Raw genomic sequence first — 27095 nt, forward strand, 5'->3', positions numbered from 1 at the left:
TGAAATTTATAAATTATAAAATTATACAAATAATAATAAAGTGTATGTATCGTTATTAAATATCCTCTTAGCTATCAATGGACTACCTATTTATTACAATTTCAATTTAATGGTGGATCAGATTAAAAATATTATGCAATAAAATATTTTAAGTCTACTTTAAAAAAATATTGACGAGTACAAATCGATACTAGCCAAATAAATTGAAAAATATCGATTTTATATTGAATCGATATTTTCATCCCATTTCCAGTGTACAACACTAATGACACATTGGCAGATAACAAATAGTCGACAAATGTGCAACAAGGATGAGCGAAAACATATGAAAGAGAAATAACAAAGAGTTAGTTAAAGAAACAGTTAGCAGTTAGCGGTGTCATTTAATGAAATAATATTCTTTTGTTTCGTGTTCGTAATTTACAAAAAAGCCGTTCAATATTTTGAAAGAAAGGAAGCAAGTGCTCTTTTAGCAGTATTATTATTAAGTATCGTGTTCAATTTGATTAACTAATTGAAAGTTGTAAATAATTATTTTGTTGCTACAATGTTATTATAAACTTTTATTTCGCAACGACGCTTATATGGGAAACATATTTTGTGAAACTGTAAGTATTTACTTTTTATTATGTTTTTATTTTAACAGGTAAATGGTTTTATGATTATGTTGAATTATGTACGTAAATAAAAAATATAAAAGTACAAAATAGATTAACTTTTCTATAAAAGTATATTAGGAATGATTTTTTCTAAAAACTTATCTCCAATTTAACTAATACTTATTTTTATAAAAATAAGGATATTCTTCTCATTCTTCATAAGAGTTTTTATTAAGTACTTTAAAATTATAAAAGCACCAGCAAAACGTATTACAGACTTATTTACAGAACAGAAACTTATTTACAAAACTAACATATTTTTTCCGGTTATGAACTATTATAAAGGAAGCTCCAATTGAGGTAAATTACTTCGCTGTTAAAATACACATTTGTGTTAAAAACTGACAAGCACACATTACCATCTATTAAATTTGTTGAAAAACCTCAGATTTAAATAGCAGATAATTTCGTAGCTTAATGTCATTTATGACTGCTTCAAATATTTTTTTTGAGATGAAATACGCCCACATTTTTAACTTTTTCATATATTATAATCCATCATTAAATTATAATTCATCATGATTAATATATAATAGTTGGACTTTTAACTTAAGTAAAATATGTAGTGAAGTTTATTATATTTTTGGTTCACTGTGTTTCAGTCATGTACTAAAATAAGCCTAGCATTTTCGCACTCCAGTCCCCACATTCTGCCCATTTATTGAGGAAATGCAAATTATGCGGTTAGATGCAATCTCTGGTAAGACAAAGTGTGACATATAGCTTTGGCATTCAATACAAAATGTTTCAAATTCTGGAAATGAAGAATGGCCTTAACACTATCCTACTATTTGCAGGGTACAGTGTGAATATTGAAAAGATATAAAACTGAGATATAATAATTTTCAATATTTATGTTACTTAATTATTAAAGACCACCTGTTTAAAGTTTTACCACTGTTGCAATATTGCCAACTTGCTTAGTCACCATCTATACTTATTTTTCATACTCTTATAAGAAAGGGATTTATACTTCATTGACAGGACAGGATATATTAGAAATTGCCAATGATAAATAAATATGAGTAGCTAACTCGGCACCGATATGAAGTCAAATATTCTTTGTATAGCCTAATATCTCTACTAAAATCTTTATGAATTCAACAACAACTCTAACATTCAAAATGGTTCAGACATTTGGTTAGCACTTGCAATGCGCACCAAAGAAAGGAATACATACATATGCTCAAATGTACCTTCAATGTAGTAGGTTAAATAAAGATACAAATTCTTTGCCTACACTTCTAAACCCACTGTGGATCTAGGTCACCTTTATAATATATAGGTGATTTATTTATTAAAATTGTAAAATTATAGATATTTAGTAAAAAATATCAATTTAATTTAGTTGCGAATTGAGCACAATTCACTTTACCAATAATACATTGTATGAACAACACACAAAGAAAATTGACCAGTAAATCTTACTCTTAGTACTTTTCATTCTTTAATCAGAAATGTCATAATTTATCAAAAAACAAAAGCCATTGAAACAGAACATTTTGCATCTTCCATTATATCATAAACAGTTTAATCTCTTATCTTTATCATTTTAATCTATATATATAAAAGGACTTGTCCTCACTGACTGAGGTAAGACGCACGCACAGCCTTAACCGCTGATGGTAGAAACGTGAAATTTGGACAAAAGTTTACTTTCGTAATCTGGACATCCACTAAGAAGGGATTTTGAAACCCTAAAGGGGTGAAATAGAGGTTCAAAGTTTGTATGAAAAAAAAATTTAATTGGCACCGATTTTTATAAAATTTGAAATTTAAATTTTTAAAAGTATTTAATTGAACACGTGTTTCATCGTTTTCTAGAATTCTCCCCCTAAGGGTGCAAATAAGGGGTTGAAAGTTTGTATAGATTTTTTTTTAAATCCGCACCAATTTTTATAAAATTTGAAATTCAGACTCTTAAAAGTATTTAATTGAACACATGTTTCATGGGTTATTAGAATTCACCCTTAAATAGGCAAGCGAAGCTGCGCGCGTCCGCTAGTTCATGAATAAACCTTCATGTGATTGTTGATTATAATTTACTAGCAAAAATTTTTGATAATTGTCATTGTCATGAAAATCCATCAGATGACATCATTTTAAAGGATGGAAGCCCTCATTTAATATATTATGTGCACACTAAAATAACAACAATGAGCAAATGAGTAACACCTATTTGTATTTTTTAAGGTCAACTTAATTTAAATACTCAATATAATTATCTGGAAAATAACTTTTAAAATAATTAAACAAAGAAAAATTATATAATTACTTATTGTTTTTGCTCTGCTTATTGTCTCTTATATAAACAAATATTATAGCTATATATAAAATAATGAAAGTAAACAAAGAGAAGTACTTATGAGCTATAAATATAGTTATAAAATGTAAAAAATATTGGTACAAAGTTCTGTTGTTGGGTGTTGATTACATTTATCAGTCAATATTTTATTTACTCTCACGTTCCATCCATTGTTATAGCGTTGTATCTATTAAGATCTTGTGCAATAATAAACATTTAATCATTGAAATCGTTGACCTAATAAATTGTAGCTTAAACAAACAAGTAAACATTGGATATAATCACGAAGATTACGAATTTTATATGAAATTTTATATTTCATTTTATTACATGGACGAATGCGTGTAATTGATACTTCTATAACATAGAACTTCCACACCACCTGGATACGTGGCACTCCACTACTGTGCGGTTTCGTAGAAATTTCCTTCCACGCGCCACCGAACTGTGGAATGGCCTACCCGCGGCAGTGTTTCCAGGTCGGTACGATATTGGTACCTTCAAAAAGCGCGTCTATCTCCACCCCGAAGGCCGGCAAGCTAGCTCCTCTGGTGTTGCACGGGGTCGTGGGCGGCGGTGATCACCATCAGATGACCCGAACGCTCGTTTGTCTTGTCCTTTTTTCTATAAAAAAAATAGTATTTCTTCCGAAATTCCAGTTTCGAAAGATTAGTATTTATATTTTAATCTGAAATAATGATAAAAGTATTATATTCTTGCCAAGCATTACGTGCCTGCAAGTACTATGTTGCTTACGAAGCAAAAAAATCCGTACGGATCGCTGACCCATGTGTGGAATAGTATGTTATTTTAATGGAGAAAGTTCAGTAGAAACTAGTAGTCCTAGATCGTCTGCGGATGTGGTGTTAACTGGAATTAACACACTTGCCAATCTGTGTAGCGTCTGAAAAAATAACATATAACATTGATTTCTAATATCTTTTTCTATAGTTATTTATATATATAGATTAATATTTAAGCGAAATAAACATAAATGATTCATTATGTTCATAAAACATTCTCTTTTTACAATGACGTTTTATGTGTTATTGTAGTTTGAAATATGATAATAAAGTACACTCAACTAAAGTACAGTAGGTACTATTGATAATAATTGCAAAATTCTTGACAAATACGAATGGCTGACTGTAATTAGATTACTGTACAATAATTTAATAACATATTTTGCGGTCGTAAAATAATTAGACGTATCTACCTACGCTTATATTGAATTAATCTTTATAATAATATTACTATTTCTTAATTTTTACTATCAGAGCTCTTAATTCATATATGATAATAATTACTATAATTAATTGACTAATATTATAAAAATTAAAGTTTGATGGATGTTTGTTTCAATTGTTGGATGAGGATGTGATGATGTGATGTTTGTGTCACTTCCACGTGAAAATCAGCTTCACGCTGTATCCCGCACACGGCAAGGTAGGCAGAGGGAACCTAGTGTTAAGACACTCCGTTCCCCACTTTCTGCCAAAATCTGTAGACATTGCGTGTTGAGTGGCAGAATTCAACGCCGCGCTTGCCCAAAGCGAAAAAATGGAAATATACTTAAAACGTAACGTAACTTAACGTAAATAAATATTTCACTTCCTCGAGTGGGGGATAATCATTGAACAAAATATTTTGATTGATTTTATATTAGCACTTTTGACAAATACATGTCTTACACTTATAGAATTATTATTATAGTTTTTAAAAAATAGAACTCACGCCGAGTTTCCTATCTAAAATTTGCATAATATTTTGATACTGACACTATTATCATTCATAATTCTGGTATCGATAGCATCTTGATCCGCAACCATTACGATTCACGTGATGTTTGTTAAACGTTATAATTTTCGATAAAATTTATCATTTTGTTGCAAATATATTATTTAATGATGTTTCTTTCAATAAATGATTATTAAAATAGGTATACACAGAAAAAAGCCTCTTTGTACTACAATTACGTTATTTTTGTATGTAAATGCAGTCAAGTGAAATTATCTAAATAGATATTGTTTGGATAGTATGTAGATATTTGAAATAATATACTAGTTGCCATAGTGTATGCAGGAAGGACGCGTTTTGCACACATTGACTTTGACATCATCTTGGGTTATTGCCCTCGACGTAACGTTTGTATTTTTTTGATACTAGTTTATTATTATTTTCGCACTTGTTATGCCTTCAGGCATTGTTTTTTATATGATTTTAATATAGCCGAAGATACTGACCATGTGTTATTGTCAGTTAGGATTCTTTTTTTATTATAACACTAAACTTGATTCATCTAAATATTTTATCTTTAATTTTTTATGTAGATAGTTCGAATAATTATAATTGGAATCGATTTTTGCATAAGTTATTCTCTCTCTAACTCTGATTTCCCTTTTTATTTGATATGGTTTGTTTTATAATTTTATAAACTGCACGTGCACAGTTACGTCGACGACGACGATGTTATTACTTAAATGAAAGGAAAATGATAAAAAAAACGATTTAAATAATTAAATGATTGGGTAGATTTATCATGATTTTGATGATGAATTATATAAATAATAAATGCATTTTATTCGTACGTGTCTCTCGTAAATAATGAAAATATATTTCTACGTATATTGTGAAACGGTCTATTTAGGCGAAGGTCACACTATTTTTAAGTCTCGTATATCGATGAGTTTGGCTAGAATAGAATTTTATTATATAATTTATACTGCAGTGGACTTAATTGCAATCGCTTGTGTAATTTTCAAAGTCAGAAGCAATATCAACAGGTTTACCTTGCTACTACTTTTATTTACTTGTTTATTATAAAAACTTATGTTGCTTTTGTAAGCTGTTCAATAATACTCAAATATTGTATTTAGTTTTTTGTTTAAATTTAATATATGGCCACTTCTTATATGATATGTTTTATACCTATATAGCTACTCAGTGCAGAAAAGATATGGTTGTTAGAGTTGTTATCAAATACCATAGGCTCTACACTATATAAGTAACACTTATATACATATAATGTATAATATTTATTATATATGAGATTAACTTAACTGAATAAATAACTACTCTTAAATAATAATAAAACAATAAAGTAAGACAAACTGTACATAAAACAAGACAAAGTACAATCATTGATGCACATGTATTTCGCCTTAAAAGTATAATTTATTTATTTGTTACTGTTATTTATAAAAAAACACATACATGTTCTCAATTCAAGTCTCAATTTTTTCTTTAAAATAAATGCAATAAGTACATGCCTGACGAAATTATTTGCTTCATTTTTTGAGATGTATATAAGTTTGTGACAGAACTAAGGTCCTATATACAGTACGATCAACGAGTTGTGGCCGCTCAGAAGTTGACTTTAAATGGCTGCGCAGATTTGATTTTACAATTCTTATTTCTGTTCAGGGCGGCGACAATTCGTTGACCGTACTATACGATGAATGTCATATTCAAGTAATTAATAATATGAAGAATATATTGATATATACTTTTAATTAATATAGAGCCATGCGTGAGGTTAGTACTTTGTTATGACATAGAAAAGAATAATAAAACGTAATACGCTTATAATAATACAATACCTATATAAAAGAACAAAAGGAGTTTTTCTATTTCGTACATAAGATTCGTTACGGCTTCAGCTTTGTACAAATATTAGAGACTATTATAGAGAAAATAAGCGTAGCTAAGGAATAGAAAACGAGAATAATATCTATGAGTTAGGTATTTAGCTAGACGCTGTCTCGCAATTAGTAGGGTAGACAGACGAAACCTGCTTTGAAGACATAAAACTTAGTTGTTGGGGACCTATCGCCATATTTTCGAGACATTCCGTATTAAGTGGAAGAACTATGTTCTTTATCTTGTTAGTATAGCGAAGAACTGAAACTAATCATTCTCCCGAGTGGGAATCGAACCCATAATCGTCGTTTTTACAGTCAGTAGGTACATTTGTCAACTTAATAACTGTAAAACAAAAAAAAAACGCTTACTGTAAAGCTCTCTGCCTTTTGTTTTTTTAAAATAATACATTGTTATCAAAAATACAATTATAAACTTGAAATTTAGGTCGCATTCAAAAATTTGTACTTATTCCATTTTTCTTTCTTTCTTTTTATTGTAAGAACAGAATTAAAATGTACTTAATTTTTTTCCTTTTGCATCGAAATATACGAAGATAAGCCTCCGTACTCTGATATGTTAATTAATTTTTAATCTGCATAAAATTCAGTTGATTTGAATTCATTCAACTCATATTACAGTTCATATAAATTTTAATTGTCACTCAGAGTATACCTGAACGCCAAATAGTGATTTCTTTTTTAATATACCTATGTAATAATTTTTATATACTCAAAGCCAGTCGTGGACAGACACACGCGTGTGACTACATGTTGTGGGTTCGATTTCCACTTGAGAAATTTAAATATTTGATATTGTCTTTATTTCGCTCTTGTATCGAAAAAGCGTGTGTTGAGCGAAAGTGACCGTTGGCAAAGCCCGGCGTTAAGTTCCGCCTCTCAACAATACCTCCAGAATTCATCGGAAAATGATAAGCGGAGTGTCTTAACACTAGGCTTCCTCTGTAAAGCTAAAAAACATACTTATAATGTAAATACCATGTAAATTATACACTATTTTCTTTCCAAATTGACGATTTAACCGCATTTATTATCATAAGTCCTCGAGCGCACTGTCACAACGGTTTACGTTCGTGATTGCTATCTTGCCTGTCACCGTAATAACGCAATGATTTACGTTATCGTATCTTTACGTTTACGTTAGCTCTCGATTTATGGAACGGTATAAAAACATGAATCGATTTTAGATTAGATAAAAAAATACAGTCGATTGATAACCTCCTTTTTTTTTTAAGTCGGTTAAAAATAGAGAACTATTCTATGCATTTTTTATAAATTGTTACTAAAATATTAAGGAGAATAGACAATTTGGAAAATGTAAAAAAATCGACATGTTAGATGTGTAGTAGGACTATTGGGAAACACGTCGATGGGAATAGGTAATTTTATTGCGCGGGAATAACGTTATTCAGTGACGAGGACGTAATTATAAGGAAATAGATATTATTTAATAACCTCACCTATTTAACCATATGTAAGCAGCTTTCGGGTTTACGGAAATCGATTATTTCTTATACTTAACTTTACGTACCAAGGCCTCTTATCCTACTAGCTACCACCCAATATCGTCTACTAGGTAAATTTTGCCAAAGCATGAAATATTACTGAGTTTAATTTACTGGGTTTATTGTTTTTAATTATTACAAATGCCCCATATGCGGAGTTACCCGACTGCAGCTTATTACGTCATACTAATAAAATACGGAATAATAAAAAGGGTCAGTTATTTGTATAGCAAATTAAATTAGACTAGAAAAAACTGTGTAAACTAATATATACACCATTATACCTACACGATTAATAATCGGGAATATCGGTACTGGCAATGTTTCAAAATGCTATTTCGATGTGCTTATGCTAATATTTTTATTTTACGTACCTAAGTAATCATCATGTCGGAGTTGGGCAATGCCTGGTTAATGACAGTTGTTCATTCCATGCTGAATTCAGTAAATAATACTTTTTTAATCATTTTTCCTCTTTGGTCATAATATAATATTAATGCTTCGAGTTGAGAGAGTTGGAGATGTAAAGCAGAATGTAGAGAACGCATTGTTTTAGCGCAAAATTCACTTTTCATATCTTGCTGGTATGTATGGGACATGCGTAAAGCTAATAAAATATGATATACAAATATAAGAAAAAATATATTCTATTCCATTTAGGTCAAAGCCCGGTTCATTTATAACGCGATTATAATATGATTGTTTGGTTAATGTTTGTATGCTGATATTTTTTTCTTGACCTCGCGCAAGGGACGCACGTGGTGCCGGCCGGCTCCGACCACGTGTCTCTTACGTGATTTTCTGTCTCCACCTCTATACATTTTCTATATTTATATCTTTCATAGCGTGCTCTCGGGTCGTACGTCAGCGGCATTACTATCACATATATGTTTTGGTTCACGCTGATTTCTGATAACTTCTCACCACAGATTTTTGGCTCATCTTCGATTGATATCTTTGATTGACATGCTCTTGTAGATTGAACAATATCGTTTGAGATCTCTTTATTATTTTGTATAAAAAATATGAAATATCAACGAAATGAATGTTAAATTATTATTTTATAATTTTTATATTATATGTAGAGATTATAAAAAAATAATTTATTAAATAAAACAAATAAATAATTTATAATATTAAACATTTTATAAAATATATTACTTAAAGTTTGTATATAAATTGTATAGATTTTTCATTAGTCATTGTTATGCAAGGAAAATATTATTTCTCAAGAGCAATAATGTAATTCTTCTTGTAATTCGCTATGATCATATTTTATTATAATTAACATTTTTCCTTTAATTCCTACATGAATACTATAATTATAATATTGGGAAATAAACGTAAATCAAATCATTTTTCTTTGTCTCCAGGTACGTAGGTGACAAAGGTGAAAATGACGGTGGAGAAGACCAAAGGCACAGAAAAAAATGTACCGCCAGCAACACGGAAAGTTGCGCCAGACGGCGGCTGGGCGTGGATGGTCTGTTTGGGTGTAAGCTTAGTCAATGTAAGTAAAGAATTTGAAAATTATTTATTATTGATTATAACATAAATAAGTTGCAACAAGCGTATAAGAATTTCGACGTAGCTTGATGAGAACATATGGATTAGTGTTCAGAGCGCTTGGACGGTTTCCAAGAGGCGCGGGTTCATAGGTTAAAATTTTTAAACAGCTTCTAACTAATAATTGATTGGTTTGAAATTACAAATTTTTTGAAAGGAAAATTGAAACAGTTTCTTTTTGTAAAGGTTCCTTTATATATTCTATTAAAAGCCGATAGGTACAAAGGTTTTTTAATTTGCCTTAGAATGAAAGATTATGTGAAATAATTGTATATAGTAGTTGAATGTTGAACATAGCAACAGAAGAAAATATAATGTTAAATAAAAGTTTTTGTGAAAATAACACAGCAATAATGTCGGATAAATAAGCATCTTGATCCACATACTCAATCTACATGCCCACATCTAACGCTATATAGGTTTTGTGCCAAAAACGTGACCAACTATTTATTATAAGCTTACTACATTTTCATGACTCATTTTACAAATAGGGACACTAACAAATACTGTGGGGGATTATATTTTAAATTTAGGATTTTTTATTTATTATTTAAGAACGAATTTATTTGTGTTTATTGCCTAATAAAAATACATTTTCCATTCCATTCTATTATTTACATAATTGCACAAAATCGATGTTGAACTAACTGTAAAGGCGATGATTGTGTATTTGATTCTTACCCGGGAAGAAGTGAATGCGGGATAAGTGAAGTGAAACTAAAAAAAAAATACAACATTACGAAAGAAAAAACAAATCACACGCCCAGGCTGACATGTGTTACCTTGACATTATTTACACATTTCTTACATTTTGGTGTTATTTGTAATTTTCTTATTTTATAGGACTATTTTAAATATTTATGTCTATACTGCAGACAAATTAAATGTTTACTATTTCCTCATGACGTGATTTGTATGGATATTGTCCATATGGCTGTGACAGTTCGTTAGTAGATATGACAATAGCACGTATGAGGTACATACGTACATACGTATACAATGCCGATTTTCGTGAATTGAATCTCAGATTAAAATTTCACTTCTTGTTTATAATTTATATTAAAAATGTAGGTTTTATGATAGAATAATGATTACTCAAAAAAAATAATGATTGCTAAACAAAGAAAACACGGTTAAAGAGTAGATTTTAACGGTATTTACAGTTTTCGAGAAACACCAAGTTTCTTTGTTGTGACTTGTGAGAGCTCTCACTTTTATTCAATTTATTATATAAAAAGTAATGAGGAAATCCCATATAATTTCCTTATAAAGAGGCGTTTTATTTTCATATTTACTTATATATAAATTTATTAAGAAATTATACATCTGAGATGTACATTGTACAACACAATAATATATTCCTTATAAGGAAGACTTGGAATCTTCCACGAATTTCAATTCGATTCGTTACTTCATGCGTATTTATCGACTCTGCTCGACAGTGCTACCTATACTTTGACTTTAGTAGTTTTGTTAATTACATTTAGTTATAATTTATTTTTGTTCTGACGACATTATAACGTTTTTACTTTGGTATGTTTTCTATATTATATATGTAAAAATAATATCATTATCTATATTATTTTGTTTGTTCATGCTTACATGCATCTTTTTTGTCTTTGTTTTTATTATTAATTCGTCTAGATAACACTACACACAGAGAATAGATAGATTCAATATTTGAAACATTTCGAACCTGTACTCCTACTACATTGTAAAAATAATCTTCGAAATTGGATTTGAACCTATAAAAAACTCATTACAATTGGGTTATGTCAACTGATATAACTATGTACTTATGTACATAAACACACATGTAATAAATAAAAATAAGTGATTTTCTATTAAAAAGATTTTCTATTAATAAATAAAATAATATTAAATAAATTTTATTAATATTTTAAAATCTGTTAATCTTATTATAATAATTTTTCAAATAGATTTTAGCTTGCCTATTAATATAACAAAAAATATGAAAATGAGTTCTTATATCGATTACTATATTTCTATTTTAGAAATTTCTACTGGTTTTTACATTTAAAATGTTGTCGTATAAGAGTACTTTGTTTTACTGTATATTGACTTGCGTGGTCAATGTCTATCAAAGTAATAATAAATAACGTGATTGTTTAACAGGCAGTCGAGTCACATGCTCTACTGATATAGTAATTACAAATACAAAGATATACTTACATACATATATATATAGAGAATAGGAATATATTTAAAACTATGTGTTATCTTAAAAAAAAATGATTTCGTAAGGCTACCTAGTTTCTTAGATAATTATATATTGTAAGAAAAAGTCTTCATTTTCATTTATCACTATAAGAAATGTGGATGTTCTAATTAATTTATAGTAAACAATTGGCACAAACGCGGCTTCGTCTGCTGAAAATTATTGTTTAAATTATAACAAAATTATACGACATATTTATTTAAATTATAGCTTACGTGCTATTCTCGTATATACGCTATATTACTGTGAAGTTTCATTAAAATAAATTCAGCGAAAAATAAAAAAAAATCTCTTTGTTCCTTACTTTTCGTTCAAAGAAATGCTTATAATATTAATATTATTAAGTCTATCATATTAAATTTGAAGTCTTTTATTGCGTTCGTCCCGAAACGCTCCAATTACGCCACTATGGTATCACATATTGTTTAATGATATCAGTTCATCTATTCCCAATCCCGGTTTGTGTCTATATATAGCTATATTTAGAACATTTAAGTCATTAATCTCATGAATATTTTTGGATTTATTTATTTTTATATTAAGTACCACTGAAATAAAAAAATGTAAATTAAAAATAAACCTACAATATGTGGTGTATAGGGGGTTCAATTGGTCTAGTTCTATACAATCTAAATTTTTAAAAATAACATAATTTGCCTAAAAGACAATCGAAATATTTTAAGTATTAGTACAGAATAGTATTAATCATGTATTAATTTATCATAAAGAATGAATAAAATGAATTCACTATATTCTCCGATTGGGTACATCAATGAAGACTTGGTTTTCTTGAATTAAATAATCTTTTATCGCTTGTTTTCATTATTTTGATAATTCTAAAAATAACACAATCTCGTTTATTTCGTTCTCCACAAGGGCATTCCCCCACGCAGTCCGCTTAGTGAGGCAATACTGCCCGTGAAGTAACAAGACTTTAGTCACGTAATCTTGTTGGTAACTTAACAAATTTTTGTTAACAATGATATTTAATAAAACAGATGGCGATTGTATGTTTACTTTTCAGTATTATGTTAACTGATGAAACTTTCACCTTATGTAAATATTACTGTTTATAATACACTCTCTTTATTATTATTTTTAGCTTCACGCTATATCCCACATATGGCAGTGTAGGCGAGAAAATAATAGAGTTAAATCACTCCGTTCAGTACCAGTCTATGAAAATATTAAATGATTCATTTCGTCGAGTTACAATCGAACCCACAGTCGTCACGTTAACAAAGCACCAGTGGTGGCACTGCGCCCTGACGGCCTCATTTACCCTCTTCATGTTTTTTTTAATTATTTCTTTAATCAAATAATATCTTTTTCATTTCAGTTTTCAACACGTTCCCTCGAGCCGTCCTTCGGTCTTCTATTCAAAGACCTCCTAGATGATCTCGGCGTTCATACAACCGGAGCATCAGTCATAGCCAGTACCCTTGACTCAGTGGTTAATTTCTCGGGATTTTTCGTAGGTCCAGTGATCAAAACCTTTTCATATAGGAAGGTTTGCCTTGTCGGCTCCACAATATGTGCCCTTGGCCTTCTTTGCACCGCACCCGCGAGCAGTATGGAGCATATATTAGCTACCTACAGTATAATTGGAGGTGAGTTGGGTCTTGAATCTCATTATAATCAGATTAAATTTATTTTTACGCTATATTACGCAGTGAGGTGTCTTAAAATGTAGTGTTAAGACACTCCTATTGCGTGTTGAGTGTTTGAACTCACTGCCTCTCTTTGGCCTTGACACCAGAACGAAAAATAAGAGAGATATTTCATTTCGTCGAGTGATAATCGAACCCACAGTCTTTCGTGCTTACAGTCATACACTTGTGCCCCTGAACTACGATTGGCCAACTGGACTGGACGAATAAATTTATCTGTATTTATTAGTAAAGCAATAGTCACAATGAATATGAAAAAAAAGTTTTGTTAATGTAATATCTATTTATAGCTTCATTTACCTTTCCAAGGTTAGGTTGCTAATTATTTATCGCTAAACTTATACGATTAGTAGCAATAATTTTATGCAAATAAATATATTTAATATGTTTGTGGGTAAATAGTTAATGAACATTATATTAAAATTGTGAAGTCGAAATTTCAATTTTAAATTAAAATTTGTATTTAAAGTTTAATAAAATAACTGAATTTTAATAAAATAACTGAATTTTAAGGAAACATGTTGTAATTAATACCTTATAGTAGATCGATATTTGTAAACATTTACTTAATTAGATAATTTAGTTGTTTTAAAAGGGTTAATTAATAAATAAATATTAGTATTTAGAAAATAGATTTTGCAAAGACTCAATATAATAGATTCATTATTTTACTTGAAAAATAAGGATGATTTCTTCTGCCCTATGATCTTTAAATAGTTTTGCGTGTACTTAATATGATTAAAATCATCATTTAACAGGTGAACAATTAGAATAAACATTGATTTTAAGATTGATCTTCTATTATATAATATTTTACTTTAAAACATAAGGCAGACCGCGCATTTCATCGTCTATTCTCATAGTCAAACGGAACCGGAATAAAATATTTCAAACGCTGGCAACCCCTGTTTGCGGCAGGAATTTTCCAGGCAACCCTGTTTTATAGTGTTCAGAAAAAAATAAGCTTTAATTTGATATATAATTCATTAAAAAAACACATGAGTGCAAATTATTAACATTTAGTGACAACTTTAAACCAGGCAACCCTAGACTTGCGGCAGACTGAGAGCTGGCAACCCTTAATTTTCCAATTCCTTATGCGATTATCTTTCAAATGATGTGCGATTCATATAAAAAACGTATGGGTGCAATTTTCTCCAAAAACGAGTTACGAAAAAATGTAATTAAAGGTGATTGCGGCAGGATTCTTCCAGGCAACCCAGGTGTAATCTGTTCTACTAATCATGTATTATTCATTAATATAGGTTTAATTAAGAAAACTCGTTTATGCAGGATTCAACGGCCGGATCTCAGGGTATATATAGCTTGTAATATTGGTGGTTTATATTAACCTTTCTGTCGAATAATCTTAATAAAATCATAAAATAAATATAACTTAATAAAATAACTTAATAAAATAAATTATATTAATTATTATTTATTGTAAAAAAAATAATAAATAATAATTAATTTAATTTAAATAATTACGTAATGATTATGTTCTTATACTTTCTAGAAGCGAATCCGTATTCACTGTATGTTTCTAACAATAATGATAATTAAATTACTTATAACGTTGTATTATGCGTGTTTCTTTGAAAATTATTAATAGTTTAATGAAGCATGGCTAACGGTATGGGTAAGCGTTATGCGCTTTGACGTGACGATGGAAAATTCTAAAATTATAACACTATTAAAGATTGGATACTTTTTTTGTAATGATACTTTAGAACTTAAAAATTAGAGATGTTTTTTGCTTGCCTCTTATTTGAAATGATTTCTATAAAAAATGTTTACTTTTGACCAAAATATAGAAACTACCTGTTTTGTTACTTACTTATACTATATAAATAATAAATAAATCACCTTCACTCTGTATCCCACACACAGCAAGGTAGACAGAGGGAACTTAGTGTTAAGACACTCTGTTCCCCAATTTCTGTCGAAGCATTGCGTGTTGAGTGCTAATTATACCATACTAGCGGCCCGCCCGCGGTTACACCCGCGTGAACTATGTTATTATTAATTTCTGTCTCCATGACTACGTCCTAGTGACGTCTATGCAAAATTTGTTACTCCTAGAATTTGTAGTAACGAAGTTTCATACAAACTTTCAACACCAAAAACAACCCCTTAGAAGTCGAATATTACAAATTCCCGTCTTAGCGAGCACCTACGTCCTATAAATAACTCCTATGCAAAATTTGAGATTCCTAGCATCCTAGCACATGTAGTTTCTGAGATCTCGTGATGAGTGAGTGACCGTTCGATTTTATATATATTGATATCACAGATTTTACGTGGTAGTGATGACTACGTGACAGTCATCTTGTTCACTTAAGACACTTTTAGAGATATTGCGTTCTGGATAGTGAAACCCAATGGATCACTTTCTACGCCCAATGTTAATAATGTATCTCCGATCTCCAGTTAACGTCAATCTCGGATTTTTTGACATGTCTATCCAATCACTAACCTGCATGCCGTCCTCCATCTCTGTCTATTTCAATCTATGGTTGCAATTTATGGATTAGGATTGATTATTAACATCGGGCGTTAATTTGGTAAATATTTTTATTCCTTGAGTAGTATGTCAACACATAATCATTGCATAGCGTGAAAGCTAAAGCGGTGTAGCGTCTACTTATAGTATGAATTCCAAGCGTTCGACTGTATAAAGTTCGGTTCGAATGTATAAAGGCGATAGGTTCTGCGTTCGATTCCCACTCTCAATATTAGATATTTCATATCCTCGATTGTTGAGTGTGTTCTGTCACTTAACACGCAATGCCTCCAGAATCGGCTAAAATGAAACAGAAGTGTTTTAATGAAGACAGAGTGTTAACACTGGTTCCTTCTGCCTACCCCGCTATGTGCGGGAAACAGCGTGAAGCTAAAAATATATATACTTATTTAAAGTAAAATACAGATTTAATAAATATATAGCTTTTATAAACAAACTGACTAGACTTTATATTCCCAATTAATTTGTTATGCTTAAACTAAACAATTCTATAGGAATAAATGTTAGGTCTAGTACCTATCACTTAACTCTTCACTCATTGTGCAGTGTATCTTCCGTCCACTACGAGGAAATACTTCTAGTATGTATGGAGGCCAAAACTTCATAGCTTAGATGTGATAGAAGGCATCTACATATAGGTGTTTAGTGTAACCTTGAGATATATTATGCGATTATGATTTAACCGTAAATAGTTTTAATAAACAAGATTATATAGGCGATTCATTCATACATTTCAGATTTGAACGTTAAATTTAAATTAAGGAAAAACACAAGGAGTTGTAAATTGTTTTTAAATTTTCGTTTCTTTTTGGAGTATAAAAAATATTTAAGGATTTATTTGGTTTTTTCATGACGTCACATTGTCTACGTGTGTATAACGTTAAAATAATTAGCTATAAACAAATTGTTCAATATTTTTTAATTTAAACGATTTCTTTTCTCTGAAAGTAAGTAAAAAAGTATTTATACTGTGAAAGTAACTAATACTAAGAAAAGAATACAATTAAATAAGTATAATTTTATTTAAATGCGCCTGCCGTCTGTCGTAAAAGTCTAAATCTAGGTTGTATTAACATTTATTGAATGGATATCGTATTTCGATTAGTACGAAAGATTAGTAAGATTAGATTGACAATGAAGTGGACCGTACTCTTGACACAGAAAGAAATGTCCTCATTCTTATAAACACCTAGTGACATATTCTATATAGTACACATTGAATAGGTATATAATATACTAGCGGCCCGCCCGCGGCTTCGCCTGCGTGAACTACGTTATTATTAATTTCTGTCTCCATGAGTACCTACGTCCTATAAGTGATGTTCATGCAAAATTTGAGACTCCTAGGATTTGTAGCAACGAAGTTTCATACAAACTTTCAACCCCAAAAACAACCCCTTAGAAGTCGAATATTGCAAATTCCCGTCTTAGCGAGCACCTACGTCCTATAATAAAAATTTCGGATTCTTAGCACTTGTAGTTTCTGAGATTTCGTGATGAGTGAGTGACCTTTCAAATTCAAATTCAAATTCAAAATATTCTTTATTCAAATAAACTTTATAAGCACTTTTGAATCGTCGAATGTACATGTCAACAAAAAGCTACCACCGGTTCGGAAGGCAGTTCTGCTGAGAAGAGCCGGCAAGAAACTCAACAGTTGCTCTTTTTAAAATCAATGGTATACTCGTATTTTACTATTACATTAGCTGGCAGCTGTCCTGCCTGACATTCAATAGACATTAATTCCATACATGCTTATCCTCTAAATATTCTTGAACAGTGTAATAAGCTTTACTTGTTAGAATTTTTTTTACAGATATTTTAAATTTTGGAAGTGGCAAATTAAGAATACACTGCGGAATTTTATTATATACACGTATACTCAGACCCATAAAGGATTTATTAACTTTTTGGAGGCGAAAACTTGGTGTAACAAGCTTATCTTTATTTCTCGTTTCTATCGTATGACTGTCGCTATTTTTTCTATGATAATGTATATTTTGTCGGACAAAGAGAATATTATAGTATAGAAATTGGGAAGCAACTGTAATAATACCTGCATCTTTGAAAACATCTCGCAGAGAATCTCGAGCTCTTAGATTATAAATATATCTTACGGCTCTTTTTTGGAGAATAAATATTGAATTGATATCTGAAGCACTGCCCCATAACAGCATTCCATAAGATAAAATACTATGGAAATAGCTAAAGTAGACTAGTCGGGCAGTTTCAACGTACGTCATTTGTCTTACTTTCTTAATTGCGAACGCGGCAGAGCTGAGTTTATCTGCAAGTGCTTCCAGATGAGCGTTCCACTGGAGTTTGGAATCTATAGTAACACCTAAGAAAATAGCTGATTCCGACACATTAAGAGGTTCTCCTTTAATTATTACATTAAAATGATGTTTTTTAACATTTGGTAAGGCAAACTCGATGCATTTCGTTTTTTTAGCATTTAACATTAGATTATTAACATCAAACCAACGAAGAATATGCGATAATGCACTACTCACTTCGTCATAGTTTATTATATTTCTGTCAACCTTAAATATTAAAGAGGTATCTTTCGATTATATATACATATATATATATATATATATATATATATATATATATATATATATATAGATTGAACCTATTTGTATGTACATATGCATATTAAACTAGTGGATTTTTAATACAGTATAATTATAATAATAAATTTTATCGAGAATTGTCACTGAAAAATAATTATGATGATCGTAAATCATCTTAAATTTGATTTTAAAAGTATAATACAAAAAAAATTTTGGAGGCATTGCGTGTTTATTTGCGGAACACAACGCTTTACCTTGAGCGAAGAAATAATAAATAATAATTCATTTTTCCGAGTGGTAATTGAAATTACAAATGCGCCAAGACGGCCTCAATTTTTTATAATCAAATTGGTAACATAAAAAATTGCACTTCTTAGTCACATTTGGTGCGAAAGCTTACATTTTTTATTATAGTATTAGTCATCAATATATCCTTTTTATTATAACAGTAATTTTATCACATCCATATAAAAATATTTTAAGTCGCCGATGATTGTAACTAAAGTGGTATTCCGATGCGTGTTTCTAATTGCAATTACATGGAGACGATATGTTTTCATTGAACATACGAGTAACAGTGTGATACTGTGTGAGCTACCACACTTTTATAAAAGGGTTAAATATACCTCAATATAGGATAATTTAACTTATAGACGTATTTTGCTTAAAGACTATTCTTTTTTATTTATTTATAATATAAAATGTAGAAATATTTGAGTAAAAGTCTTCAAAATAATCTCGCTTGCTGTCGATGTACAGTACGGTCAGTAACTCTTGGCCGCCCTGAAGATTATGAGTTTTCTAAACTTATGGACACTTGTTACTTGGGAAGGAAAATGCCTAACTTCAGGGTAGTCACGATTTGTTGACTGTACTATACGTTCGGATCCTTTAAACTACATATTGGACTTTAATACAGTTAGCATTAATACATCGATTGATTATGGATATAATACATGGATTAATTTTATTAGTCCAACACGGAACACCAATATAAAATAATCAATGTATTTTCAATGCATTTACTTATGTGCCTATGTCCTCGCTGATAATAAACAGTGGACAAACAAGTGCCATATAGTATTTTAATCAAGAAATAATAAAGATAATTTTTGAGAATATAGTTGATGAGAGTGCAGTTTGGTTATAAATATTGTATTCAATAAATTATGTTAAAAATGTTATTCTCGGTGATGTGACCGTTGCGTCTGCGTGTGTAAAAAAAACTGTGAAATATTTTGGTTTTTTATATTGATTTCCAATTATACATTTTATTTTCAAAAGATTTTTTCTGATTCTTCTTTTATAATCACACACAAATGCAAATTTCAGTTAAATATAAGTTTCACGAATTTTAGATATGTTCTTAGTTTATATTTATTAAAATAATGTAAGCCGACCTTTATACAGGAATATAAAAAAAATCTATGGAATCATTCTTTCAGATGGAACTATCTTAATCTTGAAACATTATATTATATCTTTAAAGAAATTAGCTCTATTTCCGATTATGTTTTATTTTTCAAATATTTATTTTAACTTTTATGTATTTTATTTTCAGGTTTCGGAGTAGGTCTCGCATCGTCATCTTCATTTGTGTCACTTAACCATTATTTTTCTAAGAAGCGTGGGCAAGCAGTAGGCTTGTCTATGGCAGGCACAGGATTCGGTCTGATGGTGATGCCTCAGCTAGTCAAAATTCTCCTTAGCGAATACGGTTTTAGATGGTCAGTTGTTATATTAGGCGCTTTAGCCTTCCACGCCGTTTTAGGGTCGTGCTTACTTCAACCAGTGAAAAGGCATCTTATTGATGAACCAATAGACTGTGAATTGCAGCCAGTGAAGGTAATAAACCATAGGAGATTTTTAATGCTACATATGTATGTTTAATTATCTTTGTTCTTAATATGTATCCATTATTACAGGAAATGGAGTGTATAAATGAAAGCGATGAAGAAGGTGACGATAAATTCGAAGTCAATCCGTTAGTTAGCCATCAATTGCCAAAATTAACTAAACAACGATCAAATGTTAATATGAACCATCCGTCAGTTAGAACGATCGGTTTGCCGCGAGCCAAAACATATGATAAGCCGTTACAAGAGTTTGATACGAATACAAAGTTTAATCCAGGTTTAACTACGGCTGCCTCTGTAGCGGCAATGCAGAGAGTCACCTCCAGTGGGAGTATGAGCGAAGTGGCAAGGAAGAGGAAAGTATCTGTGATATCGAATATATCTAATATGGACTTCACTGGGAGTTATTTACAGCTTTATCTGGATGTAAGTTTGTGATTGATGATACTTTACTTCCTAAGCCAGTTTCCATTAATAATTAGTCAATTAATCAAATTAATCAGCTTTACACTTTCCGCCGAATTCTGAAGGCAAGAAATGAAAATATACATTTAAATAAATATATATTTAGATATTTAATTTGCTAATACTTTGCTATTTTCAGACAGCAGACGACGACGCTATACAAATGAAATCATTTAAAAAATCTGAACCAATTGAAGAAAAAAAACAAGGCTGTTTTAGAAAATTTATTAGTCTCATGGACTTAGATTTACTGAAGGACTGGTCGTTTTTGAATCTTTTACTAGGTCTATCTTTATTTTGGAGCGGAGAACTACAATTTAGGATGTTAACGCCATTTTTTATTAGAAGTTTGGGATATAATATGAATGAAACGGCGTTCTGTTTGTCTATGACAGCCATTACAGATATAGGTGTACGATTGATTTTGCCTCCGATTTTTGATAGAGTTGCTATTACTAAGAAAATGATCTTCTTTATATCAGCATTCTTCTTAGCAGCTACTAGATCAGGTAAGTTAAATTAAATGTTTTATTATTCAAGTTGTCCGGCACAAACACGCAGTGCCACAGCGCCAGCATGGACTCTAGTCTCTTTATTTATTATATTTTGTGGAATACACAATAATTATTATTATAAGACAATATTAATAGAAATCTTCTGTATTTTTCTTTTTCACTTAAAATTCCAGTGTAGTACAGAGATGCTAATAACATAAATTTTGTAAGAAGTTCAATTTCTGTTATGTTCAAATTTTTATACATTTTAAAAAAAAAAACCGTATTTTTCTTACATATTTCTTTTTAACTTAAATTCCAGTATTAGCTGAACAATCAGAATGGGTACCACTAATGATTTGGTTGTCCATATGCGGTTTCTTTAGAGGCATGTGCCTCAGTAACTTTACACTCACTATATCTGAGTATTGTCCTTTGGAGAAACTACCGGCGGCTTTCGGCCTTCATATGGTCAGCAAGGGAGTCTTAGTGGTTATCATTGGACCCTTGATTGGTAAGTTATCGTTTAAATATATATATTCTATAGTATATATATTCTATAGTATATATATTCTATAGTTTAGTTGTACGGAAAATGTAAGACAAAGTCTGAACACTAGGTTCCCCTGCCTTACCTGTTATATACAGGATACAGTGCAATTAAAATAACAATTGTTGAACAATTAAAATAATTATAATTGTATTTTCGTTACAGGTTATGTAAGAGATTACACAGGAAGCTTTGCAACATGTATCCACGTACAAAATGCTATGATAATGTCATGTGTCCTTGTATGGGGAATAGAATATGCACTGGCATTTACAAGGCGGCGTAAAGTCGTTCAAATCTAGTAAATTCTGTATAAATAATATTACAGATAAATGTTATACAGCCATAAATATGTGGTATAGCCGTTTGAATAAAGAACAGCCGTTTATATAACATAAAACAACCATTTGAATATAGAACTAGCTGATATAGATATGTAATTTGTATTATTATGTTGAATGAATGTTGAATATTTAAATAAATGTTGAATTTAGAAATGAAATCAGTCAGTTTGTTTGAGATTGCTTGATAATGTCTTAGCATCTATCAATAAAGTGCATCTATCACAGTGAAATATAAAATTTTCTTTAAATATATATTGTTTTACGTTAACAACTTTAAATATTAATTGTTAATTGAAAGCCTGACATTTGAAATGTCACTTTCTGTTATTGTTATCAATAATTTCATATTTATATATTTAGTTTAGAAATTTATATTATAAGTGTTTCAAGAAACTGCCAATGCAAGCACTCAAAATATGAACAGGTTATTTAAATTATAAAATTATCCATATTTTATCTATTCTTCCATTATCTGTGGTATATATTTGTTTTGTGTGAAATGTTACTTAATTTTCATTATATTTGAATATTTTAATAATCCTTGTAATAATTGTTAACACTTAATTAACTTGTAATATAATTATCATCAGTAAGCTACTTAAGGAAAGATTAAAATCCATACTTAATTTGTACAGTGATATTGTTAGTTTTTTTATATACAGTACAAATTTATTACGTAAATGTGTACTATTTGCAAAAAAATAATTCGTATCAATACAGTGTTTGTACAAGTGTTTTACTTAAACATAACTTAAATTTATTAATGAGTCTGATTTATGAAGTTTTCTATATTTCTTAAAATATATTATAAGCAATAATACATACAAGTATTATTTTATCTACTGATTATAGTATGGCATTCTAGAATGAAAGTGATATTAAATCAGCACAGTGTCGGACTGTAAACGTAACGATTGTGGGTTCGATGCCCATACGGGGAATGATTTTTATTTTCTCGGTTTAGTACAAGGCAAAGCGTAACGTTGAGATTCGCAACTCAACAGGCATATGCTATATGCGGGATACAGCGTGAAGCTAAATAAATACAAATGCATACGAAAAGTTCAAAAGCTAATAAGATTTTATAGTGATTATTATAAAATGTAAACCTTTGACTTAGATCACTTTCTTTCTTAGGTTGCCATTCGTGAAAACTACTAATGCTTACTTGTTTTAGATTTTAATGAAGAAAGGTTCTTATAGAACATTTCCCTAAAATATTCTTCCTAAAAACGTGACAAACATTTTGTATATTATTTATAGCCCGACAAGAACTTTGAATTAGTGGATTACACAAAATGACGCCGAACTCTGTAATATCGAGTATTATGCACACGACTGTACATGCACGAATTTGACTCGTGCCTATCTTTACAAAGTCCATAAAGTATTTGTTGGGCTATATTAGTTGTAAGTCTTCCTACTTTTACAATAATACCATGACTAATTAGTCCTCAAATGAAATTTTATAGAAACTAGACATTTATAGGAACTAGTTCTTTCTATGATCATATTTTTAGATGGCTGTACGTAGTTTTGATGTTTTTATGTAGATATTTAAAATGACCCTTTTTTAGACTTCTTTGTCTTTTTACTGTGTATCCTTCGCCTTTAGAATTTAAATGTGTAAAAGAATATTTTCGTATGCAATATGAATGTTATTTAAAGATAATTGTAGATTGTATTGTAATCATTCAATTAACATTTTAACATCGACATTTTTAATTCAAAATATTATTTAGTTTTCCAATGACTTTTATACTTGTGATTTTGGACAAGTTTCTCTCAAAGTCTTGCATTAAACTCGAAAATTATGATGATGAATTGTCAAGTACCGGTTTTATTTATTAGATTTATGAGAGTAGCTAATAATATGTCTGAAAAGTATTTATGTGCATTTTACTTTGCAGGTTTAATTTGATATTGTGAGAACATGTTCTTCTGTAGATAAAACTGCTAGCAATTTACTCTTTAGAATGGTTATAGGTTTTTTTTTATTATATCCAATTTATAGCTGATAGCTAATGTGGCTTAAATGTGGTATATATTTAGTCTTGAAGTGGTTTTGAAAATATCGTAATTGGTTAAGGTTAACCTTTTTAAAATAGTATTCCAGTGAGACTTCTAAATTTTATAATTAAACACTTAAAAACAATATAATGTGATGTATGTAATTATAATTTACTATTGTATATAGTTTTGCATAATATCACCAACATATTTTTTATTCATATTTTTTTTTATTCAAAATGTTAATGGATATAGCTATAAAAGGCATTGCATATTAAACTATATACCTTTTATAATATAAGTTGCGTCTATCTGCGTAACCACGTCCTTCTGTTTAATTTTTTTTTAATAATTTTTTTCCATACAGGTTGCTTAACTTTTTTTTTATCACAGTACTGCATTTATTATAAAAAGATCACTTACATCTATATATTTAAAAGTGATTATATCTAAAAGTATGTTCAAATATTTCGTAACGCAATTTTTTTTAGATTTTTAACCGTTTGACATTATGTTCACTTTTATTCTTAAAAACACCTTTGTAACACCCAAGTGATCATTACTAAGAAAGTAAGGAAAAAGTGACAAAAGAAGAGTTGACATGACAATATGGTCCAGCGATTTCCCGTAAAACAACAACGAAATGCGAAATGTAAAATTAAATTGCTGTATAGTGCGCTTAACGAGTAGTGCCTCCCTCGCCTCGAGAAGTTCGCTGTAGACTGCGTAGATTTCATGTTAGGATATTTCTGACTATGATTTTCTCTCCCAGTGAACAATGCGCAAAAGTTCAAAAAATCTAACTTTAATGGGGTCATACTGTAAGTAATACTTGAACACCCCCTAATACATTTTATGATTATTATTTGAACACTACAGTTTCAAGCTACTTGTCTTCCAAAATTGTTTTTTATTCATATTTCGATGTATGTGGTGGGCTTTTTGATATATGTGATTTTAGTGACCAAATAATATACTAACTTTTGATAAAAATCATTATTGTACTTAGAAACGATTTCGCGTCATTTTGACACTTTAGCATTTTGTATAATCTGTAGTCTGCCACTCTGTACCATGGAGGCTAGAAGAAAGGAGTATCATCCCATATGGTAGAAAATTGGGAAATAATATAACTGTAATTACTGTAATGATTTCATAATTAGCTTCTTTTAAAAGTTCTCTAAGATGCTAATGACGTTCACTTTTATTTATAGACATGATTCTCCTTACCTCTACCCTCCATTTTCTATACTTATAATAATTAACGAGCAATCAATTATAGAAATGTATGTGCCAATTTTATAATTGTGTTATCTCTATTCAAAAAACATATGTATATTATGTATTTTATTGTTAGATAGACAATATGATTTTTAAACGAAATTACTAATAAAATTGAAATGTGAAAACTGTAATGACGCTAATAAGTAGACTTGTAAAAAATATATAATTAATTGTTTTTTTTTTAATAATATCCGTTTTAATTATAATACTTATTCATTTATTATTAAGGTATATTTACTCCGCATTATAGGGTCATGTCAAATCAAACCCATACAAAGTTTTTGAAGGCCAAATTCACGAAGTGTTGTTACAGTCAAGCTCTGCCCCATTATAGTATACTATAGTTGTGGGTTCGATTTCCACTTGAGAAGAATTCTGGCAAGACAAAGCGTGGATTGTCTTCCTCCAATCAACGCTGAGAAAAGGCAATCCTTTGATTTTTATATCTATAACAATTACATAATTATTATGTGTATGTATAACGAAACTTATAAATCTTAACATATCAAGTAAAAAATAAAAATATATAAATTAATTTGAATGACATTTTTAAATTATGGCATATACTTAATGTGTGAGTAAAAAAATCTAATTCAACAATCTATTCATTTCAACAATGTTCTACAATATTTTTGTTCGTTGTTTTAAAATAAGGTGATAAAAAAAATGTCCTGTCAAAAATACCATTAAATATAATTAATGAAAAAATGTTGTATTGGACTACTTTTATTATATTTATATAACAGTTTATAATTCTTTTACATTTGTAAGGTGTGATTCCAAATTTAGGATATTATTTTGCCAGTTCAACTATGTTTGTTTCACTTCGATAGTAAAAGGCCCAAATTTGTAAACTACTATTTAGATGTCCTACAGATTATTAATGTAACTTGAAATATTATTAATTTTTTATAAAAAAATAATCCATTAAAGTTCTTATTGGTTACCGAAAGATTGTTTTGTTCTGTCCTTATATGTAACTTATTAATAAATAATAATAATCTTAAAACTTAATATTTTACATATACTTATGTAAGATTTACGCAAATTTGTAAAATCATCTCACCTTGACATTTAATTTCGAAAATTCTAATTAAAATAAGATAATATGTTAAATACATAAAATATACCTACATTTTCAAAACTATAATATCCGAATTTTGAAAATGTATATTTTTATAGTAATTTAAAGAAACGCTAAATATAGTGAAATGTTTATCTTATGAATAAACTTTAGATAAAATTTTATTTATTGCTTTTTCGAAATTTAAATATGCGCAGACTATAAAAATTGAAAGCTCTCGTTATTAATTTACATAACACTCAAAAATGTGCCCCTAGTTTAAAATAATAATATACGTCACGCCAACTCCAACATGTTTATGCAAA

General features: G+C 29.6%; 1 protein-coding gene across 1 annotated transcript; it reads left to right on the forward strand.

The window, feature by feature from the left end:
- The first annotated feature begins 281 nt into the window (after window positions 1-281).
- On the forward strand, window positions 282-26658 carry LOC146529895 (uncharacterized). Its single transcript, XM_085200454.1, has 8 exons — window positions 282-608; window positions 9502-9638; window positions 13273-13543; window positions 20265-20548; window positions 20629-20985; window positions 21164-21533; window positions 21841-22032; window positions 22234-26658. Exons 2-8 carry the CDS (start codon window positions 9525-9527, stop codon window positions 22368-22370), a joined length of 1725 nt encoding a protein of 574 aa, XP_085056580.1. The 5' UTR covers window positions 282-608; window positions 9502-9524; the 3' UTR covers window positions 22371-26658.
- Window positions 26659-27095: the final 437 nt, after the last annotated feature.

Source organism: Heliconius melpomene, chromosome 17 (assembly GCF_056956725.1).
Source record: "Heliconius melpomene rosina isolate 202511_hmr_F chromosome 17, ASM5695672v1, whole genome shotgun sequence".
Classification (NCBI taxonomy): Eukaryota; Metazoa; Arthropoda; class Insecta; order Lepidoptera; family Nymphalidae; genus Heliconius; species Heliconius melpomene.